The following is a 17570-nucleotide window of genomic DNA, read 5'->3' as shown; positions in this document are numbered from 1 at the left end:
TCTTTGTCTGAAGACATAATCAACCATTTTCTGTCTTACAGGAGAGCAGACATCCGTGCTGTTGTTTAGAGCACCTACCACAATCCTTTCAACCGACTCGCTTTGCCCAGCCTCTACGGTCAGCTTGCGCACTGCTATCTTCTCAGCGTCACGAAAATCGAAATCAAAGGCTCTGCGAGACCAAGACCGAGCCCATCGACTTGGCTCTCTTCTCCGAGATGGCCATGGCCACCCTCCCCGCCCAGTGGCGGCCAGAAAAGGTAAGCTCCAACCCTCGAACCCGCAAGTCGACTACGTGCTGACGCTTTTGCTTTGTTCAGCCATCTGCCGTTCTCCACACATTCCCAGTTCAAGATGTGTACGTCTGGCGACATGAACAAGGAACCCTGATCGAGATGCAAAATGAGGAGGAGATTCTGAAGCGGTTCAACGAGTCGGGAACTCAGTTCAAGGCTTGGCCGATTGCTCCCATTCCAGGGCTCACCACCTCCTTCACCAAGTCCTGGCTGTTTCTCGTCAAAATCCCAAACATTACGGACGACGTGGTGTTCCCGTCTTTGGCCGACCAGTTCAGCATCAGCTTGGAGAGCCGGGTCGAGAGACCCGAGGGCACCTTCTCCTTGGTGCATCTACATGCGACCCGCATCCCTAACCCGTACGAGGATGTGGAAAACCTTTTGTGTCCATTCGTCTCAAGATGCGCTACTTTCAAAGTGGAAGTGCCACGTTCCTGGCAGAATGATGATGGAATCAATGTCGAGCTGGACTTGATGTCAGAATTTCAAACCGCCTCGAGCCTCGACGACTTTGAGAACATCAGGTTGGACGAGGGAAAATGCCAAATGATTACGATTGTGTGGGATACATTTTCGATGACTTACGAGGCTGAATTGGCAGCCCTTCGACGCTTTGTGGAAGACACACGCCTTGAGGAACGCGAACTCAGCTTCAAGGCCAGGGACGTTTTTCGAATGATTCAGAATTTCCAGGACAGCTGGAAGCTATTCTACAATCTCCACGATGAGTTCCCTCATCTGAAAGACCCAACCAACCCCCGACATCGCATCCCGAAGCTGCTTTTGGAAAAGTTCCAGTCTTTCAATGCCGACCATCGCGCGGCTTATGATGCTCTGACAGCGATCCCTAATGGGCTCTTTTTTGTCAACGGCTGCCCAGGAGCAGGAAAGACGGAATGGAACATGGTTGTATCGGCGCTAATCCAATCGAAGCGCCGTCCAGGATCTAAGAAAAGGCACAGTCCCATCCTTTTTGTGGTTGATCTCAACAAGACAGTTGACGATGCTGCGGATCGGTATTTCACCCTTTGCAAAGCCGCAGGCCTAAAACTACGGATTGTGCGAATGCACGGTTGGCCCTACGAGATGAGAAACAGCAACAAGCTGAATGGATCTTCATTGACACAGAAAGAAGGAGATTCTCGAGGCGAGCTGGATTTTACGAAGAAGTTCTTGACAACAGCCAGTGTCGCAAAGCACACCGGGGTGGGCAGAAGCCCCAACAAGGCACCCACGCTGGACGAAGCTGCGTGGGATTACTACGACAAGCACAAAGATGACTGTTTCACTCCGCTCATGCGAATTCTGGCTAGCATGGAGGCAGGCGAGGTTCTCACCACGGGTGACTGGAAAACTTTGAGGAGCCAAGTATCGCTCCTGTACCGCGCAGTGCTGGCACAGACAGACTTCATTGCTACAACGCCAGTGGCGGCTTATGGAAATTTCTCAAAGCTTTTTCGCCCCGAGGTGATCTTTTTCGACGAGGCTCCCCATGCTCGGGAGTTGACGACCCTGATCCCGCTGGCCTTCTTTGAGCCGATCGCTTGGATTCTTACGGGTGACGTGAAGCAAACGCGTCCATTTGTCAAGGGAGGCGATAAACGAGACACGATGAAGCTAGGATTGAAGTTCAATCCATATGCCGAGCAACTTCGTGTGAGTTTGATGGCAAGAGCCGAGATGGTGGGCGCCATTAACAGCAAACTCCTTGTCAACAAGCGGGCACATGGGAACCTACACCGGCTCCCGTCCAGAATGTTTTACCAAAGCAAAATGATATCAGGGTATGAGAGTATTGAGCGCTACCCTCCGACCGTCATTCATTTGACGCGATATCTGCAGCAACTTGGGGGTCTTCCGGAGATGCGGGAGAACCGAGTTGTGATCCGCCTCAAGGACAGCCAGGAGGAGAAGCAGAAAAATAGCTTCTGGAACCCCGCTCACCACAACTGGGTTATCAATCAGGTGCAGAAGCTTCTCGGAGATCCTCAATTTCGGAGCATCACCGACATGAACGCTCCGGGCAGCGTGATGATCCAGACGCCGTATGCTACAGCAGTGCGGGTGTATTTATCCGAAGTCAAACAATGGCCTCAAGAGTGGCAAGACCGGGTCGAGGTGTTGACAGTGGACAAAGCCCAAGGAAACCAAGCAGATGTGGTGTTTCTGGACATGGTAAGAACAACGAAAGCTGGCTTCATGAACGAGCCACATCGGCTCAACGTTGCCATCACGCGCGCACGACAGGCCGAGATCATTTTAATGCACTACCAAATGACCTGGCGAACCAGTCGCGGAAGACCTGTCAGAGCGGAATACACCTCACAGATTTGGGATGATGCGGCGGCAGACCGCCGTGTGTTTGTACTATGAGATCATGCACGAGTCAAAGGGCTTTGTACAAGCAAATGACTGTGAAGGGCTGAGTAGGCTGTACCGGTGAAAGATTTTGGTTTGGACAAGATATTCAGGTGGAGAGATTGGGAAATGAAGTCAGGAGAACAAGTAGAAGTCATGTATTTCGGGTCCCGGTAGAAATGCAGCAGTTTGGCCAACAGAATCAGTGTCGCCGCTATCTTCAATCTTGACCCTGTGCCAGTGAGAAGTCAAGAGCAGAAGTTGGAGCAAAGTTGGGTGTAAAATGGCACCAGTCGGCAGTGACCTAATTTACACCTTTTAGTGTACCTAAATTAGGCATTGTCGGAACTTTTGCACGCCCACTGTAGGTGCGGGGAGGCGTCAACTGGGCTCTGCTGTTAGTGGCCAAAGGGCAGTACAACAGGGGACAAGCCGGCAGAGTGAGTGAGTAGGAGGCGGCAGCATGAGACCCTGACTCTATGGACGATGGTGTCTTGACCTGACTAGGATTACTCCGTACAGAGATAAGCATTTCTTTAAGTGTAGCAGGGGAAACAAGACAGGCAAGCGGGGGCCAAAAAACATGGCACACCAAAAGGCCTTGTCACTACCACAATAGCGACATTCACACCTTATGCAGCATGGATTTCTTCACAGACAGCTGCATAAAGAATTAAAAAAGCGTAGATATGCTACACTATTTACTCACTTCTTCTGATATGATTTATTTGCTCTTTTTAAAAGAAGGTGTCGCCTGTTGAGTGTGAAGCCGAGCTTTGGTGTGCCATGTTTTTTGTCCCCCGCTTGACAGGCGAGGCCCAATGCTGCAACCTGCAGGTGATGCCGCGAGATGTTTCGTTAACGTTCTTGTTACTCTGATTCCATTGCCCTTGTCGTTCTGGATCTTTTGCCTGGGGACAATGATCGACGATGACGTCGGAAGCGGGGTTCAATGCACCAGACGCCCGCCAAAGGCATGAATCTCCGCCAAGCGCTACTACAGGTATTGCAAAGATATAAATAAGGACAAAATCGAGGTTTCGAGGGATTCTGCAAGACAGAAGTTCCTCATTGCGCCTCGCACCGGTTCATGAATCACAAAGGCAAGCGAGGACTTGTCGCAGCTGTTCGACAGGAAACAATTTCATATTAATTATGTGATGTGTGCACGAAACCCTTCGGGCAAGGCCCCACTTGTGTGCGAATAGCAATCGAGTTGTGTGGCACTATCACGCCTATCAAGGTACGTACCCGCCTTGAGTTGGGGAAGTTTCCATTCGTTGGGGTGACTCACAAATGGAGATTTTCCTTCTCCCCTCCCTCAATCTCTGTCAACCTTTCAAACACACACACCTAGCGAACACGTCCGGATCAATTGACCTCTGCAACCATGACAAAGGGCCGCGTCTGTCTGTCAGTGCTTCCCTGACCTCTCAATTGCTCTCTATCGAGAATGTTCACTGACATGACCTTTCCTCTAGCGCCTACTCTGGTGGCCTTGACACCTCCACCGTTAGCCTCACCACTCAATTCCACTTTGGGCTTCCCCGTTTTGCATGCTGACTTTGTCCGTCTCGATAGATCTTGGTCTGGCTTATTCGACAAGGCTACCAAGTTGTGTGCTACCTTGGAGATGTCGGCCAGGAGGAGGACTTCGCCGCCGTTGAGGCCAAGGCCCTGAAGGTCAGACTTCAACACTACTCTCCCTTGCCAATGGATATGTACTCACTCTCTTCTCCAGCTGGGTGCCGAGACCTTCGTCTGCGAGAACCTCCAGCGTGAGCTTGTTGACGAGGTTGTCAGCCGTGCCATCATGTGCAACGCCATCTTTGAGGATCAGTATTTGCTTGGCACGGCATTGGCCCGTCCTGTTATTGCCCGCAGCATGGTTCGAGTTGCCGAGAAGCACAACTGCACTTACTTGTCCCACGGCGCAACGGGCAAAGGCGTATGACTTCCCCCCTCCTAGTCCCGGATTCACTACTAACTTTCTCGCAGAACGAGTGAGCACTCCATGTTGAAAAATTGATGAATTCCCCAACTAACAGCCAGCTTAGCCAGGTTCGATTCGAGGTTGGTCATAATCCATGTTTTTATGCATCTCCAACTAGGCTAACTCCCCCTAGCTCGCCTTTACCGCACTGAACCCCTCGATTCAAATTTTGGCCCCGTGGAGAATTCCCGAGTTCATTAAGCAGTTCCAGTCAGTACGCCCCTGCTTATTTCCGTTGAATTCGTGTTGGACTGACTCCCGCTCTTAAAGAGGCCGCAACGACCTTCTCGCGTATGCCGCTGAGAACAACATCCCCGTTTCATCGACCCCGCGTTCTCCGTGGTCGATGGATGACAACCTTGTGCATTGCTCCTACGAGGCTGGTATTCTTGTGCGTTGACTAGCATCTTTTTCACCCCAATAATCTACACTTGCTAACACCTTGAAAGGAGGATCCCGATGTCACACCACCTGCGAACCTTTGGACCAGGACAAAGTAATTTTCTGCTTCGATGTCTAGCAGTCTTCTAAACTGACACCACCTAGGGATCCCAAGGACGCTCCCGACCAGTCCACCGAGTTTTCCGTCCATTTCGAGAAGGGGTATGTTGCGGTGTCTTATCAATTTAGAGAATTCTACTGACGATAACTCAGTCTCATCTCTAAAGTCGTTCTCGGCGATAAGGAGGTCACGGATTCCGTTGAGGCCTTCAAGCTACTCAACAAGGCAAGTTTCATCGTGAACATACCAGTTGACATGGAATGGTCACCTAACTCGCGTCTAGATTGGCTATGAAAATGGCGTTGGACGAGCTGACATTGTCGAGAACCGTAAGCACCTTTTGGGCGATACACTATACCATTTGCTAACAACGTGTGTCAAGGCTTTATTGGTCTCAAGAGCCGAGGTAATTTCATCACTTGGACTGTCAAGCATCATTTACTAATTCTATATCACAGGCTGCTATGAGTATGTGATGTCTTGAACATGAAACTTGCTTTCCTTTATTGCGTGACCGTGGTAGCTGACGCCGACTTTCATATTATAGCACCCCAGGATTGACCAGTATGTCAAAACCCGAGTACCCGAAAACATGGGCATGGAAGCAATACTGACTGTGTATAGTCGCCCGTCTGGCCCATCTGTCCCTTGAGGGCTTGGTCATGGATGGCCGCGTCCGTGAACTCAGAGATCAGTTTGTCAGCCTGACCTGGTCTCGACTTTTGTACAATGGAATGTACTTTAGTCCTGAGCGCGAGTTTGTATGTATATCAACTTCAATCTAGAGTCGGCGAGCTAACGAATTACCAGATCGATAACTCTGTCGTCTTCTGCCAGCACAATGTTACTGGTATCGTCAGGCTGTCCGCTTACAAGGGTAACACCTATGTTCTCGGCCGATCTAGCAATGCTTCCAACCTGTACTCCGAGCAGGATGCTTCCATGGACTCACTCGAAGGGTTCTCTCCCATGGATACTACTGGTTTCATTGCCATCCAGGCCATCCGCCTCAAGAAGTATGGCGAACAGAAGATCAAGGATGGTCAGCCCCTCACCAAGCCCTAGGCAGCATGCAGATGGGCTTCGCATACCCGCGGCCGGCAACTTGGTTCCACGCATCGGGGAAGGCATGAGGGAAGGCATGCCAGCACAGGCTCGACGCGCCCTAGAAGCTAGGAACACGTTCCGCGGCGTGCCCCAATCATATTTGTTTTTACAGACTTCGAAGGCTTCTCATAGTCAACTAAACCGTCTTCTTCCTCCGTGCGAGTCGATTCTTGAAATGACACTCATAATGCCATTATCTGTTGAACACTACTCTCTACCTTCCTTCGTCTAACTACCATCCCACACAAACACTTCACCCACCGGGCGCACGACAATGCCGAAACATATATGGTTCTTCCGATTCTAAAAGTTCGTCTTCAACTTTTGCCCTTCAGCAAAGATTCTATCTTTCAAAGCCCTTGTAATGAGATAAGCGGCCCAAACTTGCCAAGTCCTCGAAACGAATCACAACGGCAATAGCCTCCGACTCGGACCCCAGTTCTGGACCCCCGCATTTCTTGGCATGCCTCGCTCGGTCTTGGTCAAGGGAGGCTAGTGATCTCCACGTCTTTGGCCCGGAGCACCCAATGTGTTCGGCCTAGATTAAATCTCTGATAGGTCTTTGACCGCAGGAGACCATCAGTTAATAAGGCCTCTCGCAAGATGCATTGCACCAATCTTTGCCTCTGTCGGCAAATCTCCAGTCATAATAAAATTTAGGATGCATGCGAAGCGGGGTTTCAAAGTCGCAAGATCTGTAACTCCCCAGGATGCGTCGAGAGAGAGCTAACGAATAGTGTTCCTAATAATGCAGCTTCGTTATACTAAGTGAATATGCTTCCGAAAAGTCATTGAGTTAGGTACCCTTCGATGATGATCCCGCACATGCACCAAGACTCGTAGACCAGACACTTGGTGCTGACCCCTAGCGAATGGTGTAACGGCTCGAAGATCAACGTGCAGCGGCACCCTGATTTAACTATAATATCAAGTGATATTACTTAATGATTTTTATCCTTTCCAACTTCAGTAGTTATTTCGTGGAGAGCTGAACTTGATCCGTGTTTCCTTTGTTCTGCCCTCTAGTTTGTCCTCGGGGAAATTGATCAGCGGGGCGGAACCTGTCAGGCCCATGTTAAGGTTTGAAAAAGGGACTTTGGTGGCTGCGAGGTTGGAGAAAGTGGCGCTAGCTTTATGTGCGACGAGGAAGGGCTCCTATGAAGAGCTGTCTGAGAGCGAGCTGGTGTACAGGGAACGGAGTAAGGGACGGAACAAAGGACGATAGTGGCAAAAAGCCATATCTGAGATGTACACAGGAGAAGCGGCAGTTGGCAGATGCTGATACCAAGAGAGTCTGACATGCTGCTCTGCAACGCGGACTGGGTAGTAGATGTGTCAAGCTGGTGGAGGGAGGTGTGCCCAGGCCCTCCCGCAAATCCTGATCTCGCACCATTGCTGCAGTTGGCTGCAGTGGCGACTGTCCCATGTCAGCCCTATGAGGTGATGGATTTATGTCCGGAAGAACGAAATAAACGATGAGATGCTTCTTTATAGGATACTTGATAAGTAGATACGTTATCTCCTTCATCATTGGGAAAATTGGCAGTATCATGGCTCTTCAGAGCGACGAGCATCATGGCATCCAGCTCAACGTTGTGCTAGCATGCGACCGACACCCCAACCGACACCCCAACCGACATGACACCGACACGCGGTATGGGAAGAACTCAGCCACAGCGATTCACAAAGGCCCCCCGCATATCGACGCTGACTTGGCTTGGCTTCCGATAGCTTCTCATAGGGCTGGCGAATGGAGAAACCCAGCTTCGGGGACAAGATGGATGGTACAGCACCATGTCAGATAAGCGGCATGGCACCTCTCTCTCTGGATGGTCGGCTGGCAGCGGGTGACGGCGAATTCGCGTCTTTTTCATCTTGAGGGCTGCTGGTATTGGTATCCGCAGACCGGTGAGACTTTTCAACTGTGCTACTATGGCTGTATGTCACCCCACCGCCAAATTGTGATTGCTTTTGGCGATGAGACACACAAGGCTGGGCGTCAAGCAACTCATCTGGCGACATTGTGACTTGGGTAGCTCGTCTCATCGGCGGCCACGAAGGAGCGGCGTGGACCACCTGGTCTCAGGTGGCATCAAGCGAAGCACCAGCAGCCCCGGGTAGCTATTGCTGTAAGACGTAAGCTTGCGATCAGCTCTCCCCTTACCGAGACCAACCAAACAATTGACTATACGACGAAATTACGTGCTGTTGCAAAGTACGAGCCGGCCAGTCTGGTCTGGCCCAGGCGGTCCACAGCAAGAAAGTCGAGGGCTGGGACGCATGCTATTTGCTCTGCCTGCACTGAAACACGGTTCCCACGACGTTTCTTCACATGTTGTCGCCGTGTTCTGGCCCCCAGCCAGCCCCCTCGAGCCGCCAGGGATCCCAGAGATCCTTGATGGATTCGGCGTTAGAGCGAGGGATGCTGAAAATGGGAGGTGGGCGTGCGGAAATGTGGACGGGAAACGGGTCATGGCGCCCAAGTTATGCAGAGTGTGGCTTAGACCGGTGCGGGCTTGCTGGCTTTCGGCTACCCGCCGCTCGGCAAGCGGGGCCAGCAGACTGTGGTGTCCAATCAAACGACGGGTGACAGTCGAGCAATTCTGGGCCTTACGTACCCCTCGCTTTCGGATGTGGTGGTGGGTGCTGGCTAGTAATTTAGTGCACGCGGTGCTATCTCGCCCGCTGTGATCCTTCGCTGCTGAGGCTGAAGCCGGTTGCAATTAAAGAATCGGCTGGGGCCACTGGCTGGGGGGACTGGCCTGGCTGGAACATGGATTTGGATGGACCATTTGGATGGACCTACATGGGCATGAGGCAACAGACCCTGGGCCGTCGTACGTATACGTGCGTGCCCTGTCCCGGAGAAGTAACAGTAGGTGAGGTGCCCTAAAATTGCCTACGCTATGGAGTACGGAGTACCTACAGCCTCTGGCTCCACGCAACTATAGGTACGGGGGTACACACTACAGCAGGTACCTCTCCCCCAAAACCCACCTATCTACAGCACAAGTGCGCTGCTGCGCTGCACCGTCTGCTCGTATTGGCCCGCACCGCCGCACTCGCTGCCGCCCAGTCGCCTTTCGCTACCACCTACTGTCAGCCCGACAGCCCCGGGTTTCTCTCTTAGTCGTCGTCCCATGGTCACTTCGCACTTCGCTCTCAGCTCACGCATCCTTCGCCATGATGCGATGAGAGCCTGAGTGAAATCCCCGAGTTTACTTCCATCCCCTTGGCCCATATTTGCGAGCGAACCCGCGTTTCGTCGCCCTCGCTCGCCAGCGACCAGGCTCCCCTTCCCGACGAGCCTCTGAGCCCCGTCTCCCGTCGACGGCGGCCTCCCAAGTTCGAGCGCGCCGCGACCACCGCCCCGCTCAGCCTACAACACGATCGAAGTCCCGACAATTCGCCCGCGACCACCAGCTGCTTCCAGGACTGCTGCTGCAGGCCACGCCCGTCCCGCCTGAGCACGCGCGCTTCTTTTCCGGCCCTGGTGCCATCGACCCGATGGAATCTTTGCGGCGGTTGAGTGAGAGGAGGAGCGACGTCATGGCCGCCATTGCACCGAGGGGAGTCTTGGCCAAGCGCCATCTCGACAATGGAGCCATTGCCGGCGTCGTCGTCGGCGTCTGCGTGGCCGTCGCGCTCGTCCTCGTCTGCCTCTATCCCGTCGTCATCCGCCGAATCATCCGCCGCCGACGAGAACGACGAAAGCAACTTGTTACTCCCGACGCCGAGACTGGCGAGGTTCCCGTTCCAACCGGTTCCGCTGGCACTGATGGCCCTCAACGCCGATTGTCCTCGCAGGACTCGTATAAGCCCGGGGAAGAACTTTCACGAGGTGATGTTGGAGGAGGTTCCGACAAGGACGGCTGGACTCCCGGCGATGGCGTCGCCCGCTCCGGCAGCCAGGACCATCAGACTCGCTCCGTTCAAATCGACACTGCCGTTCCGATAACCCGAGCCGCGCCCCCTATCCGCAGTGAATCCCAAGGAACCGCTCTCACCGGATTCGAAGAAGAATTCATGCCGCAATCGATAGGCGATGCTCACAACGGAGTTCTCAATGGTACCAGCGCCGACTACTACAGCCCAGCAGTCCCGTCCGAGGCCTTCGGTATGGTCATGGAGGAAGAGCCCCAACCCCAGCCCCAGCCCGATCCCAAGCGCTCTCTCTCTCGTGGAAGCTCTCTGCGATACAATCTCAAGCAAATGTTCAGCCGCAAGAGTACCCGAGATCACTCCATGCACTCGCCAACATCTCCGACTTTCGGTGACAGTTTCGACATCACTTCCCGTGGTGCCCCCCTTGGACATGACGCCCGCCTAGGACCTGAAAGCCCCCCCCTCGAGCGCATTACTACGGCCGAAGTGACGAGTGAGTCGCCCACGGAGATGTACCCTCCAGCAAGTGATATGCTGCCTCCGCCTCACCGCGCCCTTGGATCGCCCATCAATCTGCCGGCCAAATCCTCAGACTTGCCTGAGGGTACTATTCAGACTCCTCCGGATTCGCCACCGTTTGAAGCCAAGTTCAGAGCCTCTGCTTCCCCGCCCACCAACCCTGCTCCTGGAACAGTCAACCCTATGGACATTATGCCAGCCACTACAGAGTCCGAGATGTGGCATCGTACAGAGCATCAGCTTTACATGACTTACAACCCACCTTCTTCGCCTAGCGCTCTGCCCTCATCCGATCAATCTCCACCAGAAGTACCAACTGACTCTCCCTCACCCCTCACTCTACCTCCGAACTTCCCTCTGGCGACCCCTATTATTCAATCTCCCACTCCTACTCAGCGAGAAATGTCCTTTAAGCGAGATCCTGCGGAAGATCAAGACGTCTTCATGGTGGATATCCCGACGCACATTCATCTGACTCCCGCGCCAGACCATGATAGACACTCCAGCTATCCCTCTGACGCATCAACTCCCCTTCCCGGCCCTGCATCCACGAATCCTTCAACTCTCAACACACCCGCCACGCAACTCGACACCCCTTCTCCAAACTCCGAGGTCAACTCCTCCGACTACCATCACAGTGTATCCCCGAATAATGGCAACCTCAACCTCTCTCCGAAGGCTGGCACCTATCCATGTGACGAGCCTAATTGTAACCAGGTCTTCGATCAACCCCATAAGCTGAAGTAAGTCTTGACTTTGTAATTGCTGCAAAACAGTGGATGTTGACATGCACCAGGCATCATCAGCGATACCACACTAAGGAGCACAAATGCACATACCCCAACTGTGGAAAGGGATTCGGAACCAAGACCCATCTTCAGCGACATATTAATGACAGGCACGAGAAGAAGAAGAAGTTCCATTGCGCCGTCCAGGGATGCGACTACTCCAGACAAGGAGGCAAGGGGTTCCCCCGCAAGGACAACTGGAAACGCCACATGACCAAGATTCACAACATGGATCAGAAATATCTCCCCGAACCCGTCGAGGCTGATTCGGAGATGGGTGGCGTATGAAGAAGAACATAAGAGAAGGAATTAACAACATCTTCACCGGGTTGGACCCTGGTACCCTTGAACGGCCCCGAGACTTGGACGATACGCTGTCCATGACTCAACCGTGATTGGGAATTGTTTTAACTAGACAGCTCTGGGAACAGCGATATGCATCAAGAGCGAGCATGGAGAAGTCGGCGTTGGATTATAACTGTTAAGAATTATTTGGTGGAGGTTTTGAACTGCTCCGGACAGAGCGCACTTTACCTGGGACAAGACATGTGGTCCTGGTCCCACAACCGTTACCGGAACCACTCTGAACATTTCCTTGGAGCGATTCATTCCACTCTCTTTTGAGCAATATCTCTAAGGCAAAGGCGGGAATAGCAGGGGTAAAAAAGTCCACGAACGGACGTGGAGGAACTATCAGGCGTTTGGACCCTGGGAGACAGTTCGTCTATTGAGATGGACTCGGCGTATTCAAATATGGGTATCTTTGTATGGTCGTGTATAACTGAGCGATCAATGAATGCAGAACAAAAACGTGCGAATCCGGCACCATGTTCCCTTTATCCTACGCATTGATGTGTCCGTTTTTTCTTCTTCTTTCCCTCTCGTCTAGCTCAGTTCCTTGATGACTTTCCTCACAAACTTCTTCTGTGCCTCGACGTCTAACCTCTTTTCATCTGTTTCCTGTACCGCCCGCCCTACAGCAATGACTGTCTTGACGCTCTCGCTATCCACCCAGAACTTGCCATTCCTTCCGGTGGCGGTCTCAAACTGCAAGCCGGCGGTGCCCAGCTCCTCAAGCACCACAACCTTGCCTTCCAGGACGCTCTTGGGCATCATAAGGCGGCGCGCCATGCCGAGGGAGATGTTGAAGAGCATGCCGCCCGTAAGCGGGCCCAGGCCCTCTGACTTGCCGGTTGAGGAAGACACGCACTCGAGCTCCGCATCCATGTGCTTGTTGGCGAGGGCGACGCGCGCGTATACGAGGGCGCCGGGAGCCAGGACCGGGCGGGTCTTCTTGGTGGCGCCCTCGAAGGAGAGCTGCGGGAGGAGGGCGGGTGTAGTGTAGTCGGAGAGGTTCACATAGTAGACCTCGGCGGCGGAGCGGTTGACGGTGCCAATGACGAGTTCGCCGGCTCGGGGTTGATACTGGATGTTTGGGATCAGTCAATCAGATTCTCTCAATCGGTGCGATCTCGGCGAGATGTCGAGATGTAGTGGGCGACTGGGCTTACCCGTCCTCCAGCGTTCTCGACGCGAATGAGGTTCTTTTGGCGGTCGGTGATGAGCTGGCCGGCGAGGGTAGGCAGGATGTCGTTTGGCGGCACATGGCGCAAGCCGGGCCCGAGGCGGAGAGCTTTCTTGGGGTGGGAGGGGATGAGGGACGGGTCGATCTGGTCGCCGGGGAGGACGAAGACGGCTTCGGAGGCCATGGTGGGTGGCGGGATGGTGGTGACTGTGGCAAGTTGTTGTGGGAGTGTGTTGGTGTTGAGCCTCGTTCAATGCGACAGCCTCTCGAGACTTCTCTGAACTGCTCTTCGGCGCGTCAGCCTTGTGGAAAATCCATTGGATGGTGGGGCAGCTTGCGAGACAGTAGGCGGTACGTACCTTATCCGCCCAAAAAAATGTGGGCGATTAGCGATTACCAGTTTTTCCCAAATTTTTGGGTCTCTGGCGAAAAAGAAACCCCCACTACTGCCACTACCACCAGGTCCTCCTCCTCCAAATCTTGCATCTTCCCCTCCGGAACTTCGCCCTCCCCTCTCGTCCTCCCACGCCCGCCAACGAGACAACCTGGGATCCGCTGCTCCCTTGCCTCGCCTCTCCCCTTCGAAGGAATACATCGCACACAATCGGCGCCATGAGTGACAACACCAAGGCGGGCCCCGAGCCGAGCGAGCGAGTCGCCATCGGCATCACCTTTGGCAACTCCAACAGCTCCATCGCCTACACTGTCGACGACAAGGCTGAGGTCATTGCCAACGAGGACGGTGGTAAGTCCTGAATTTCTGCAGTTTTCTCTCTCTTGTTGCGGCTGTCGGCCGCCCTGTGCCTTGCGCCCAAGCGGACATCCCAGTATCCCAATATCCCAATATCAACAGTACGCCGCACATATACTTACTTCCTCACCACATAGACCGTCAGATCCCCACCGTCATCTCATACGTCGACGGCGATGAGTACTACGGAGGCCAGGCCAAGGCCTTCCTCGTCCGCAACCCTGACAACACCATCGCCTCCTTCCGCGATTTCCTCGGTCAAGAGTACGCTACATCCAGTCCCTCTACCCCAGTTCCTCTACCCCACCAATAATCATCCATACTAATTGACGCCGCGCAGTTTCAAGGCCATCGACCCTACCCACTGCCACGCCTCTGCCCACCCCCAGGAGGCTGACGGCGCTGTTAACTTCTCCGTCAAGGACAAGGGCGGCGAGGAGGCCGCTTCCTCCGTCTCCGTTGCCGAGGCCGCCACCCGATACCTGCGCCGCCTCGTCGGTTCCGCTTCCGACTACCTGGGCAAGAAGGTCACCTCTGCTGTCATCACCGTTCCTACCAACTTCTCTGAGAAGCAGCGCGAGGCTCTGATCAAGGCCGCCAGCGATGCCGACCTCGAGGTCCTCCAGATCGTCTCCGATCCTGTTGCCGCAGTCCTGGCCTACGATGCCCGCCCGGAGGCCATCATTGAGGACAAGATGATTGTCGTCGCCGACCTGGGTGGCACCCGCTCCGACGTCGCTGTTGTGGCTTCCCGCGGCGGCATGTACACCATCCTTGCTACCGCTCACGACTACGAGTTCGCCGGTGTCCACCTCGACCAGGCCCTGATGGAGCACTTCGCCAAGGAGTTCCAGAAGAAGCACAGCGTTGACCCCCGCGAAAACGCCCGTAGCTTGGCCAAGCTCCGCCTCGAGTCCGAGTCTACCAAGAGGGCCCTCAGCCTGGGTGCCAACGCCCAGTTCAGTGTTGAGAGTCTGGCGGACGGCTTCGATTTCTCCATGACGATCAACAGGATACGATACGAGATGATTGGCCGCAAGGTGTTTGAGGGTTTCAACCGACTGGTTGAGGGTGTTGTCAAGAAGGCCGGCCTCGACGTCCTTGACATTGACGAGGTCATCATGTGCGGTGGTACTTCTCACACTCCCCGCATCGCCAACAACTTCCGTAGTATCTTCCCCGAGTCCACTGAGATCCTGGCCCCTGCCACCAGCGCTACTGCCATCAACCCCTCTGAGCTCCAGGCTCGTGGTGCCGCCCTCCAGGCGTCCCTGATCCAGGAATACGAGGCTACCGACATTGAGCAGTCCACTCACCCTGCGGTCACCACCGTCAAGCACATTTCCAACGCCATTGGTGTCATCACCCTTGGCACTGACGGCGAGGAGACCTTCGCTCCCGTTATGCCCACCGAGACCGCTGTTCCCGCCCGCCGCACCGTCCGCATTTCCGCCCCTAAGGAGGGCGGTGACGTCCTCATCAAGGTTGTTGAGGGTGGTACCCACATCAAGGTGACCAAGGCCGAGCCCAAGGAGAAGGAGGATTCGGATGAGGACTCCGAGTTCGACTCGGATGACGAGGAGGAGGATAAGCGCGAGAAGATCTGGAAGGTTGGCAGCCTCCTCGCCGAGGCCGCCATCAAGGGCGTCAAGGCCGGTGGCAAGGTCGAGGTAACGATTAATGTTCTGGCTGACCTGAGCGTCACTGTCACGGCCCGGGAAGTCGGCGGCAAGGGTGGTGTGCGAGGAACCCTCAACGGCCAGTAAATGGAGAAGCATATGCTCCTTGAGTCCAACAGGAAAAGTAGGAAAGGGAGGCTTCGCGTCGTTGATATAGAGGGCGGGGGTATAAAAAGCATGGGTCTTTTAGTAGAATCTAGAGGCATGATAGAGGGTGTTCCGAACTCGAAGGAACGCCCGGGATGAATTGAAATGATACAATTGCAACATGAAAGAATAACGAGGTGAACCCACCTTCGCCATAAACGCTACAGGACTAGCCATGCTATGTACAAGATGAAGATCTAAACCCCACACTGTGCCCTCATCCAAAGCATTACAACACGTCCTCTTCATTTCTCTCGCCCTGAAACAAGCCCGTACCTACATATCCAAACCGACCGAGCCAGGGAGCCGCCACGCAACGAGATCGTTTCGAATGTCGAACTCGGGAACCTCTCGTGAGCGTTTGAGACCGGTATCATGGAGGGCATCGCTATCGAGCGTCATCGATGATGTCAGGCTGGCGAGGCTGCGGGAGTGGTCGAGCTCGTGGATGCGGACGTTTTTGCGCCCGGGGTGGTGGCCGTGGGGGGTGACGGTGACGGTGGACACGCTCTTATCGCTGGAGTTGCTCGGGGTGCGGCGGTGGGAGCGCGCGGGGGCGGATGGCTGCGGCGGGTGGGCATTGTTAGGGGTGTGGTTTGGCTGGAGATTGTTCTGGTTGTGGTGGAGTATGCCGATGCGGCGAACATCACGCGGTCGGAGGGTGCCGTCCCGGAAGTCGGAATCGTCGGCATCTTCGTCCTCCTCGTCAGTGTCCGGGGACCCAGAGTCGAGCTTGGTCTTCCAGCCGTTGCCTCCGTTGAATATGTCCTCGATGCACTCGTCAGCCGGGAGCTCGTGGGTCTGACGGCTCCAGGAGGCGGCGAGGGTGCGACGGTAGAGGTCCTGAAGCTCAGCAGCATCGCGAGGCTTGGAGATGCTGGGGACGGCTACGAGGTGTCAGTCAAATATGAAAAGGGAACGTGGGAAATGGGGCTTGGAACGTACGGCCGACTTCATCCTCAATCGACTCGCCCATGATACCTCCGATGCCACCAAAGACGGGGGCCGTCTTTAGAGGTGGGGCAATGTAGCTGCGCTCGCCATCGACTTGGATCATGAGGATACCAATCTTGAGAGTGCTGTTGACCTTGCTGTCTTGCATGAGATACCTCCTTACAATGCCATCTTCGACAACATCCAAGTCACGTCCACTACCGGCAGGGCTTACGCCCACGCTGTTGCTCCGCTTGCGCCCTGGTGAGGTGACATCTTTGGTAAAGGCCTCGCTCTCCTCGATGTACTCGCTGAGGTTGAGGCGAACAAAGCCAAGGGTCATCTTCTCGGTCCCGGCAAACTCCTGGACAACTTCGAGCTCAATGGGGCACTCGGCCAAGTTGTTGTTGCGATCAACGGATATACGGATAGATGCCATGAGTGTACAGAAGCTGTAGTCGACGCGGTGGTTGGCGATGGGACACTTGCCGGTGCGGCCGCGGTGCTCCGCGTGCATAGAGTGTGTGAGGTGCCATTTGACAAAGGAGTGGCCAGTGACGAGGGGAACGTTGTTGAGGTCATAGATCTAGTGCCCGTCAGATAAAACCTCTCATTTGGAAACAATGCTTGGATGAGTGAGTGGGCGGGTTGAGTGAGCTGCGCGTACCTTGAGATGAAGCTCGAATTTAGGCTGGTGATGTGATGTTAGCATGTGACAGCATCTCAGGATGGGATACCTAGGAACTCACCTTGCGAGCTTTGCCAACTTGTGGTTTTAGAAAGTCCATGTTAGCGAGCTGTAATTGTATGCTTCGTGGAGGTGACGACGGGTCTTGCGGATCTTGTTTTGTTTATCCAACGAACAAAGTCGAGCTCACTTGAGTCTCGAAGATGCTTGCTCTCTCAACACTCCTTCTGAGTCGACCCGAGACCAGAATTTCATCTCGTGTCTTCCGCCGAAAGACTGAACGACCTGAGAGCTCCCGAAACGGAGAGGCGGTGATAGAGGATAACGTTACAGATTGCCAGTTGAGGCTGAGAAACGGGAAATGACTCGCGTCATCGATGATGGTTGGTGGGGATGGCT

The 17570-nt window shown here is 54.2% G+C and overlaps 6 protein-coding genes across 6 annotated transcripts; 4 read left to right on the top strand and 2 right to left on the bottom strand.

The window, feature by feature from the left end:
• Positions 1-218: 218 nt before the first annotated feature.
• On the top strand, positions 219-2669 carry BGZ61DRAFT_535944 (P-loop containing nucleoside triphosphate hydrolase protein; the record flags this gene model as incomplete). Its single annotated transcript, XM_046254330.1, has 2 exons — positions 219-260; positions 321-2669. The coding sequence occupies 2 exons, from the start codon at positions 219-221 to the stop codon at positions 2667-2669; spliced, it is 2391 nt and encodes a 796-aa protein (XP_046100280.1).
• Positions 2670-4044: 1375 nt separating this feature from the next.
• BGZ61DRAFT_360594 (argininosuccinate synthase) lies at positions 4045-6214 on the top strand (the record flags this gene model as incomplete). Its single annotated transcript, XM_046241189.1, has 16 exons — positions 4045-4067; positions 4136-4166; positions 4236-4337; positions 4396-4602; positions 4707-4727; positions 4781-4857; positions 4918-5038; positions 5097-5143; positions 5194-5250; positions 5302-5386; positions 5433-5478; positions 5532-5555; positions 5608-5617; positions 5697-5713; positions 5774-5910; positions 5960-6214. 16 exons carry the CDS (start codon positions 4045-4047, stop codon positions 6212-6214), a joined length of 1260 nt encoding a protein of 419 aa, XP_046100279.1.
• A 3549-nt stretch (positions 6215-9763) lies between these two features.
• Positions 9764-11736, top strand: BGZ61DRAFT_360592 (uncharacterized protein; the record flags this gene model as incomplete). Its single annotated transcript, XM_046241187.1, has 2 exons — positions 9764-11403; positions 11457-11736. The coding sequence occupies 2 exons, from the start codon at positions 9764-9766 to the stop codon at positions 11734-11736; spliced, it is 1920 nt and encodes a 639-aa protein (XP_046100278.1).
• A 597-nt stretch (positions 11737-12333) lies between these two features.
• BGZ61DRAFT_496701 (uncharacterized protein) lies at positions 12334-13157 on the bottom strand (the record flags this gene model as incomplete). Its single annotated transcript, XM_046251050.1, has 2 exons — positions 12334-12873; positions 12960-13157. 2 exons carry the CDS (start codon positions 13155-13157, stop codon positions 12334-12336), a joined length of 738 nt encoding a protein of 245 aa, XP_046100277.1.
• Positions 13158-13413: 256 nt separating this feature from the next.
• Positions 13414-15662, top strand: BGZ61DRAFT_591012 (heat shock 70 kd protein cognate 1). The gene is made up of 3 exons (XM_046256667.1): positions 13414-13718; positions 13862-13988; positions 14065-15662. The coding sequence occupies exons 1-3, from the start codon at positions 13586-13588 to the stop codon at positions 15488-15490; spliced, it is 1686 nt and encodes a 561-aa protein (XP_046100276.1). The 5' UTR covers positions 13414-13585; the 3' UTR covers positions 15491-15662.
• Positions 15663-17563, bottom strand: BGZ61DRAFT_457352 (N-terminal C2 in EEIG1 and EHBP1 proteins-domain-containing protein). The gene is made up of 4 exons (XM_046246642.1): positions 17233-17563; positions 17151-17174; positions 16496-17069; positions 15663-16437 (listed from the first exon to the last, which is right to left on the bottom strand). The coding sequence occupies exons 1-4, from the start codon at positions 17269-17271 to the stop codon at positions 15827-15829; spliced, it is 1248 nt and encodes a 415-aa protein (XP_046100275.1). The 5' UTR covers positions 17272-17563; the 3' UTR covers positions 15663-15826.
• Between the last annotated feature and the right edge of the window lie 7 nt (positions 17564-17570).

Source organism: Ilyonectria robusta (assembly GCF_021365365.1).
Source record: "Ilyonectria robusta strain PMI_751 chromosome Unknown BGZ61scaffold_19, whole genome shotgun sequence".
NCBI lineage: Eukaryota > Fungi > Ascomycota > Sordariomycetes > Hypocreales > Nectriaceae > Ilyonectria > Ilyonectria robusta.
Note: the sequence above shows the minus strand (reverse complement) of the source record. Positions and strands in the feature narration are given on the sequence as shown.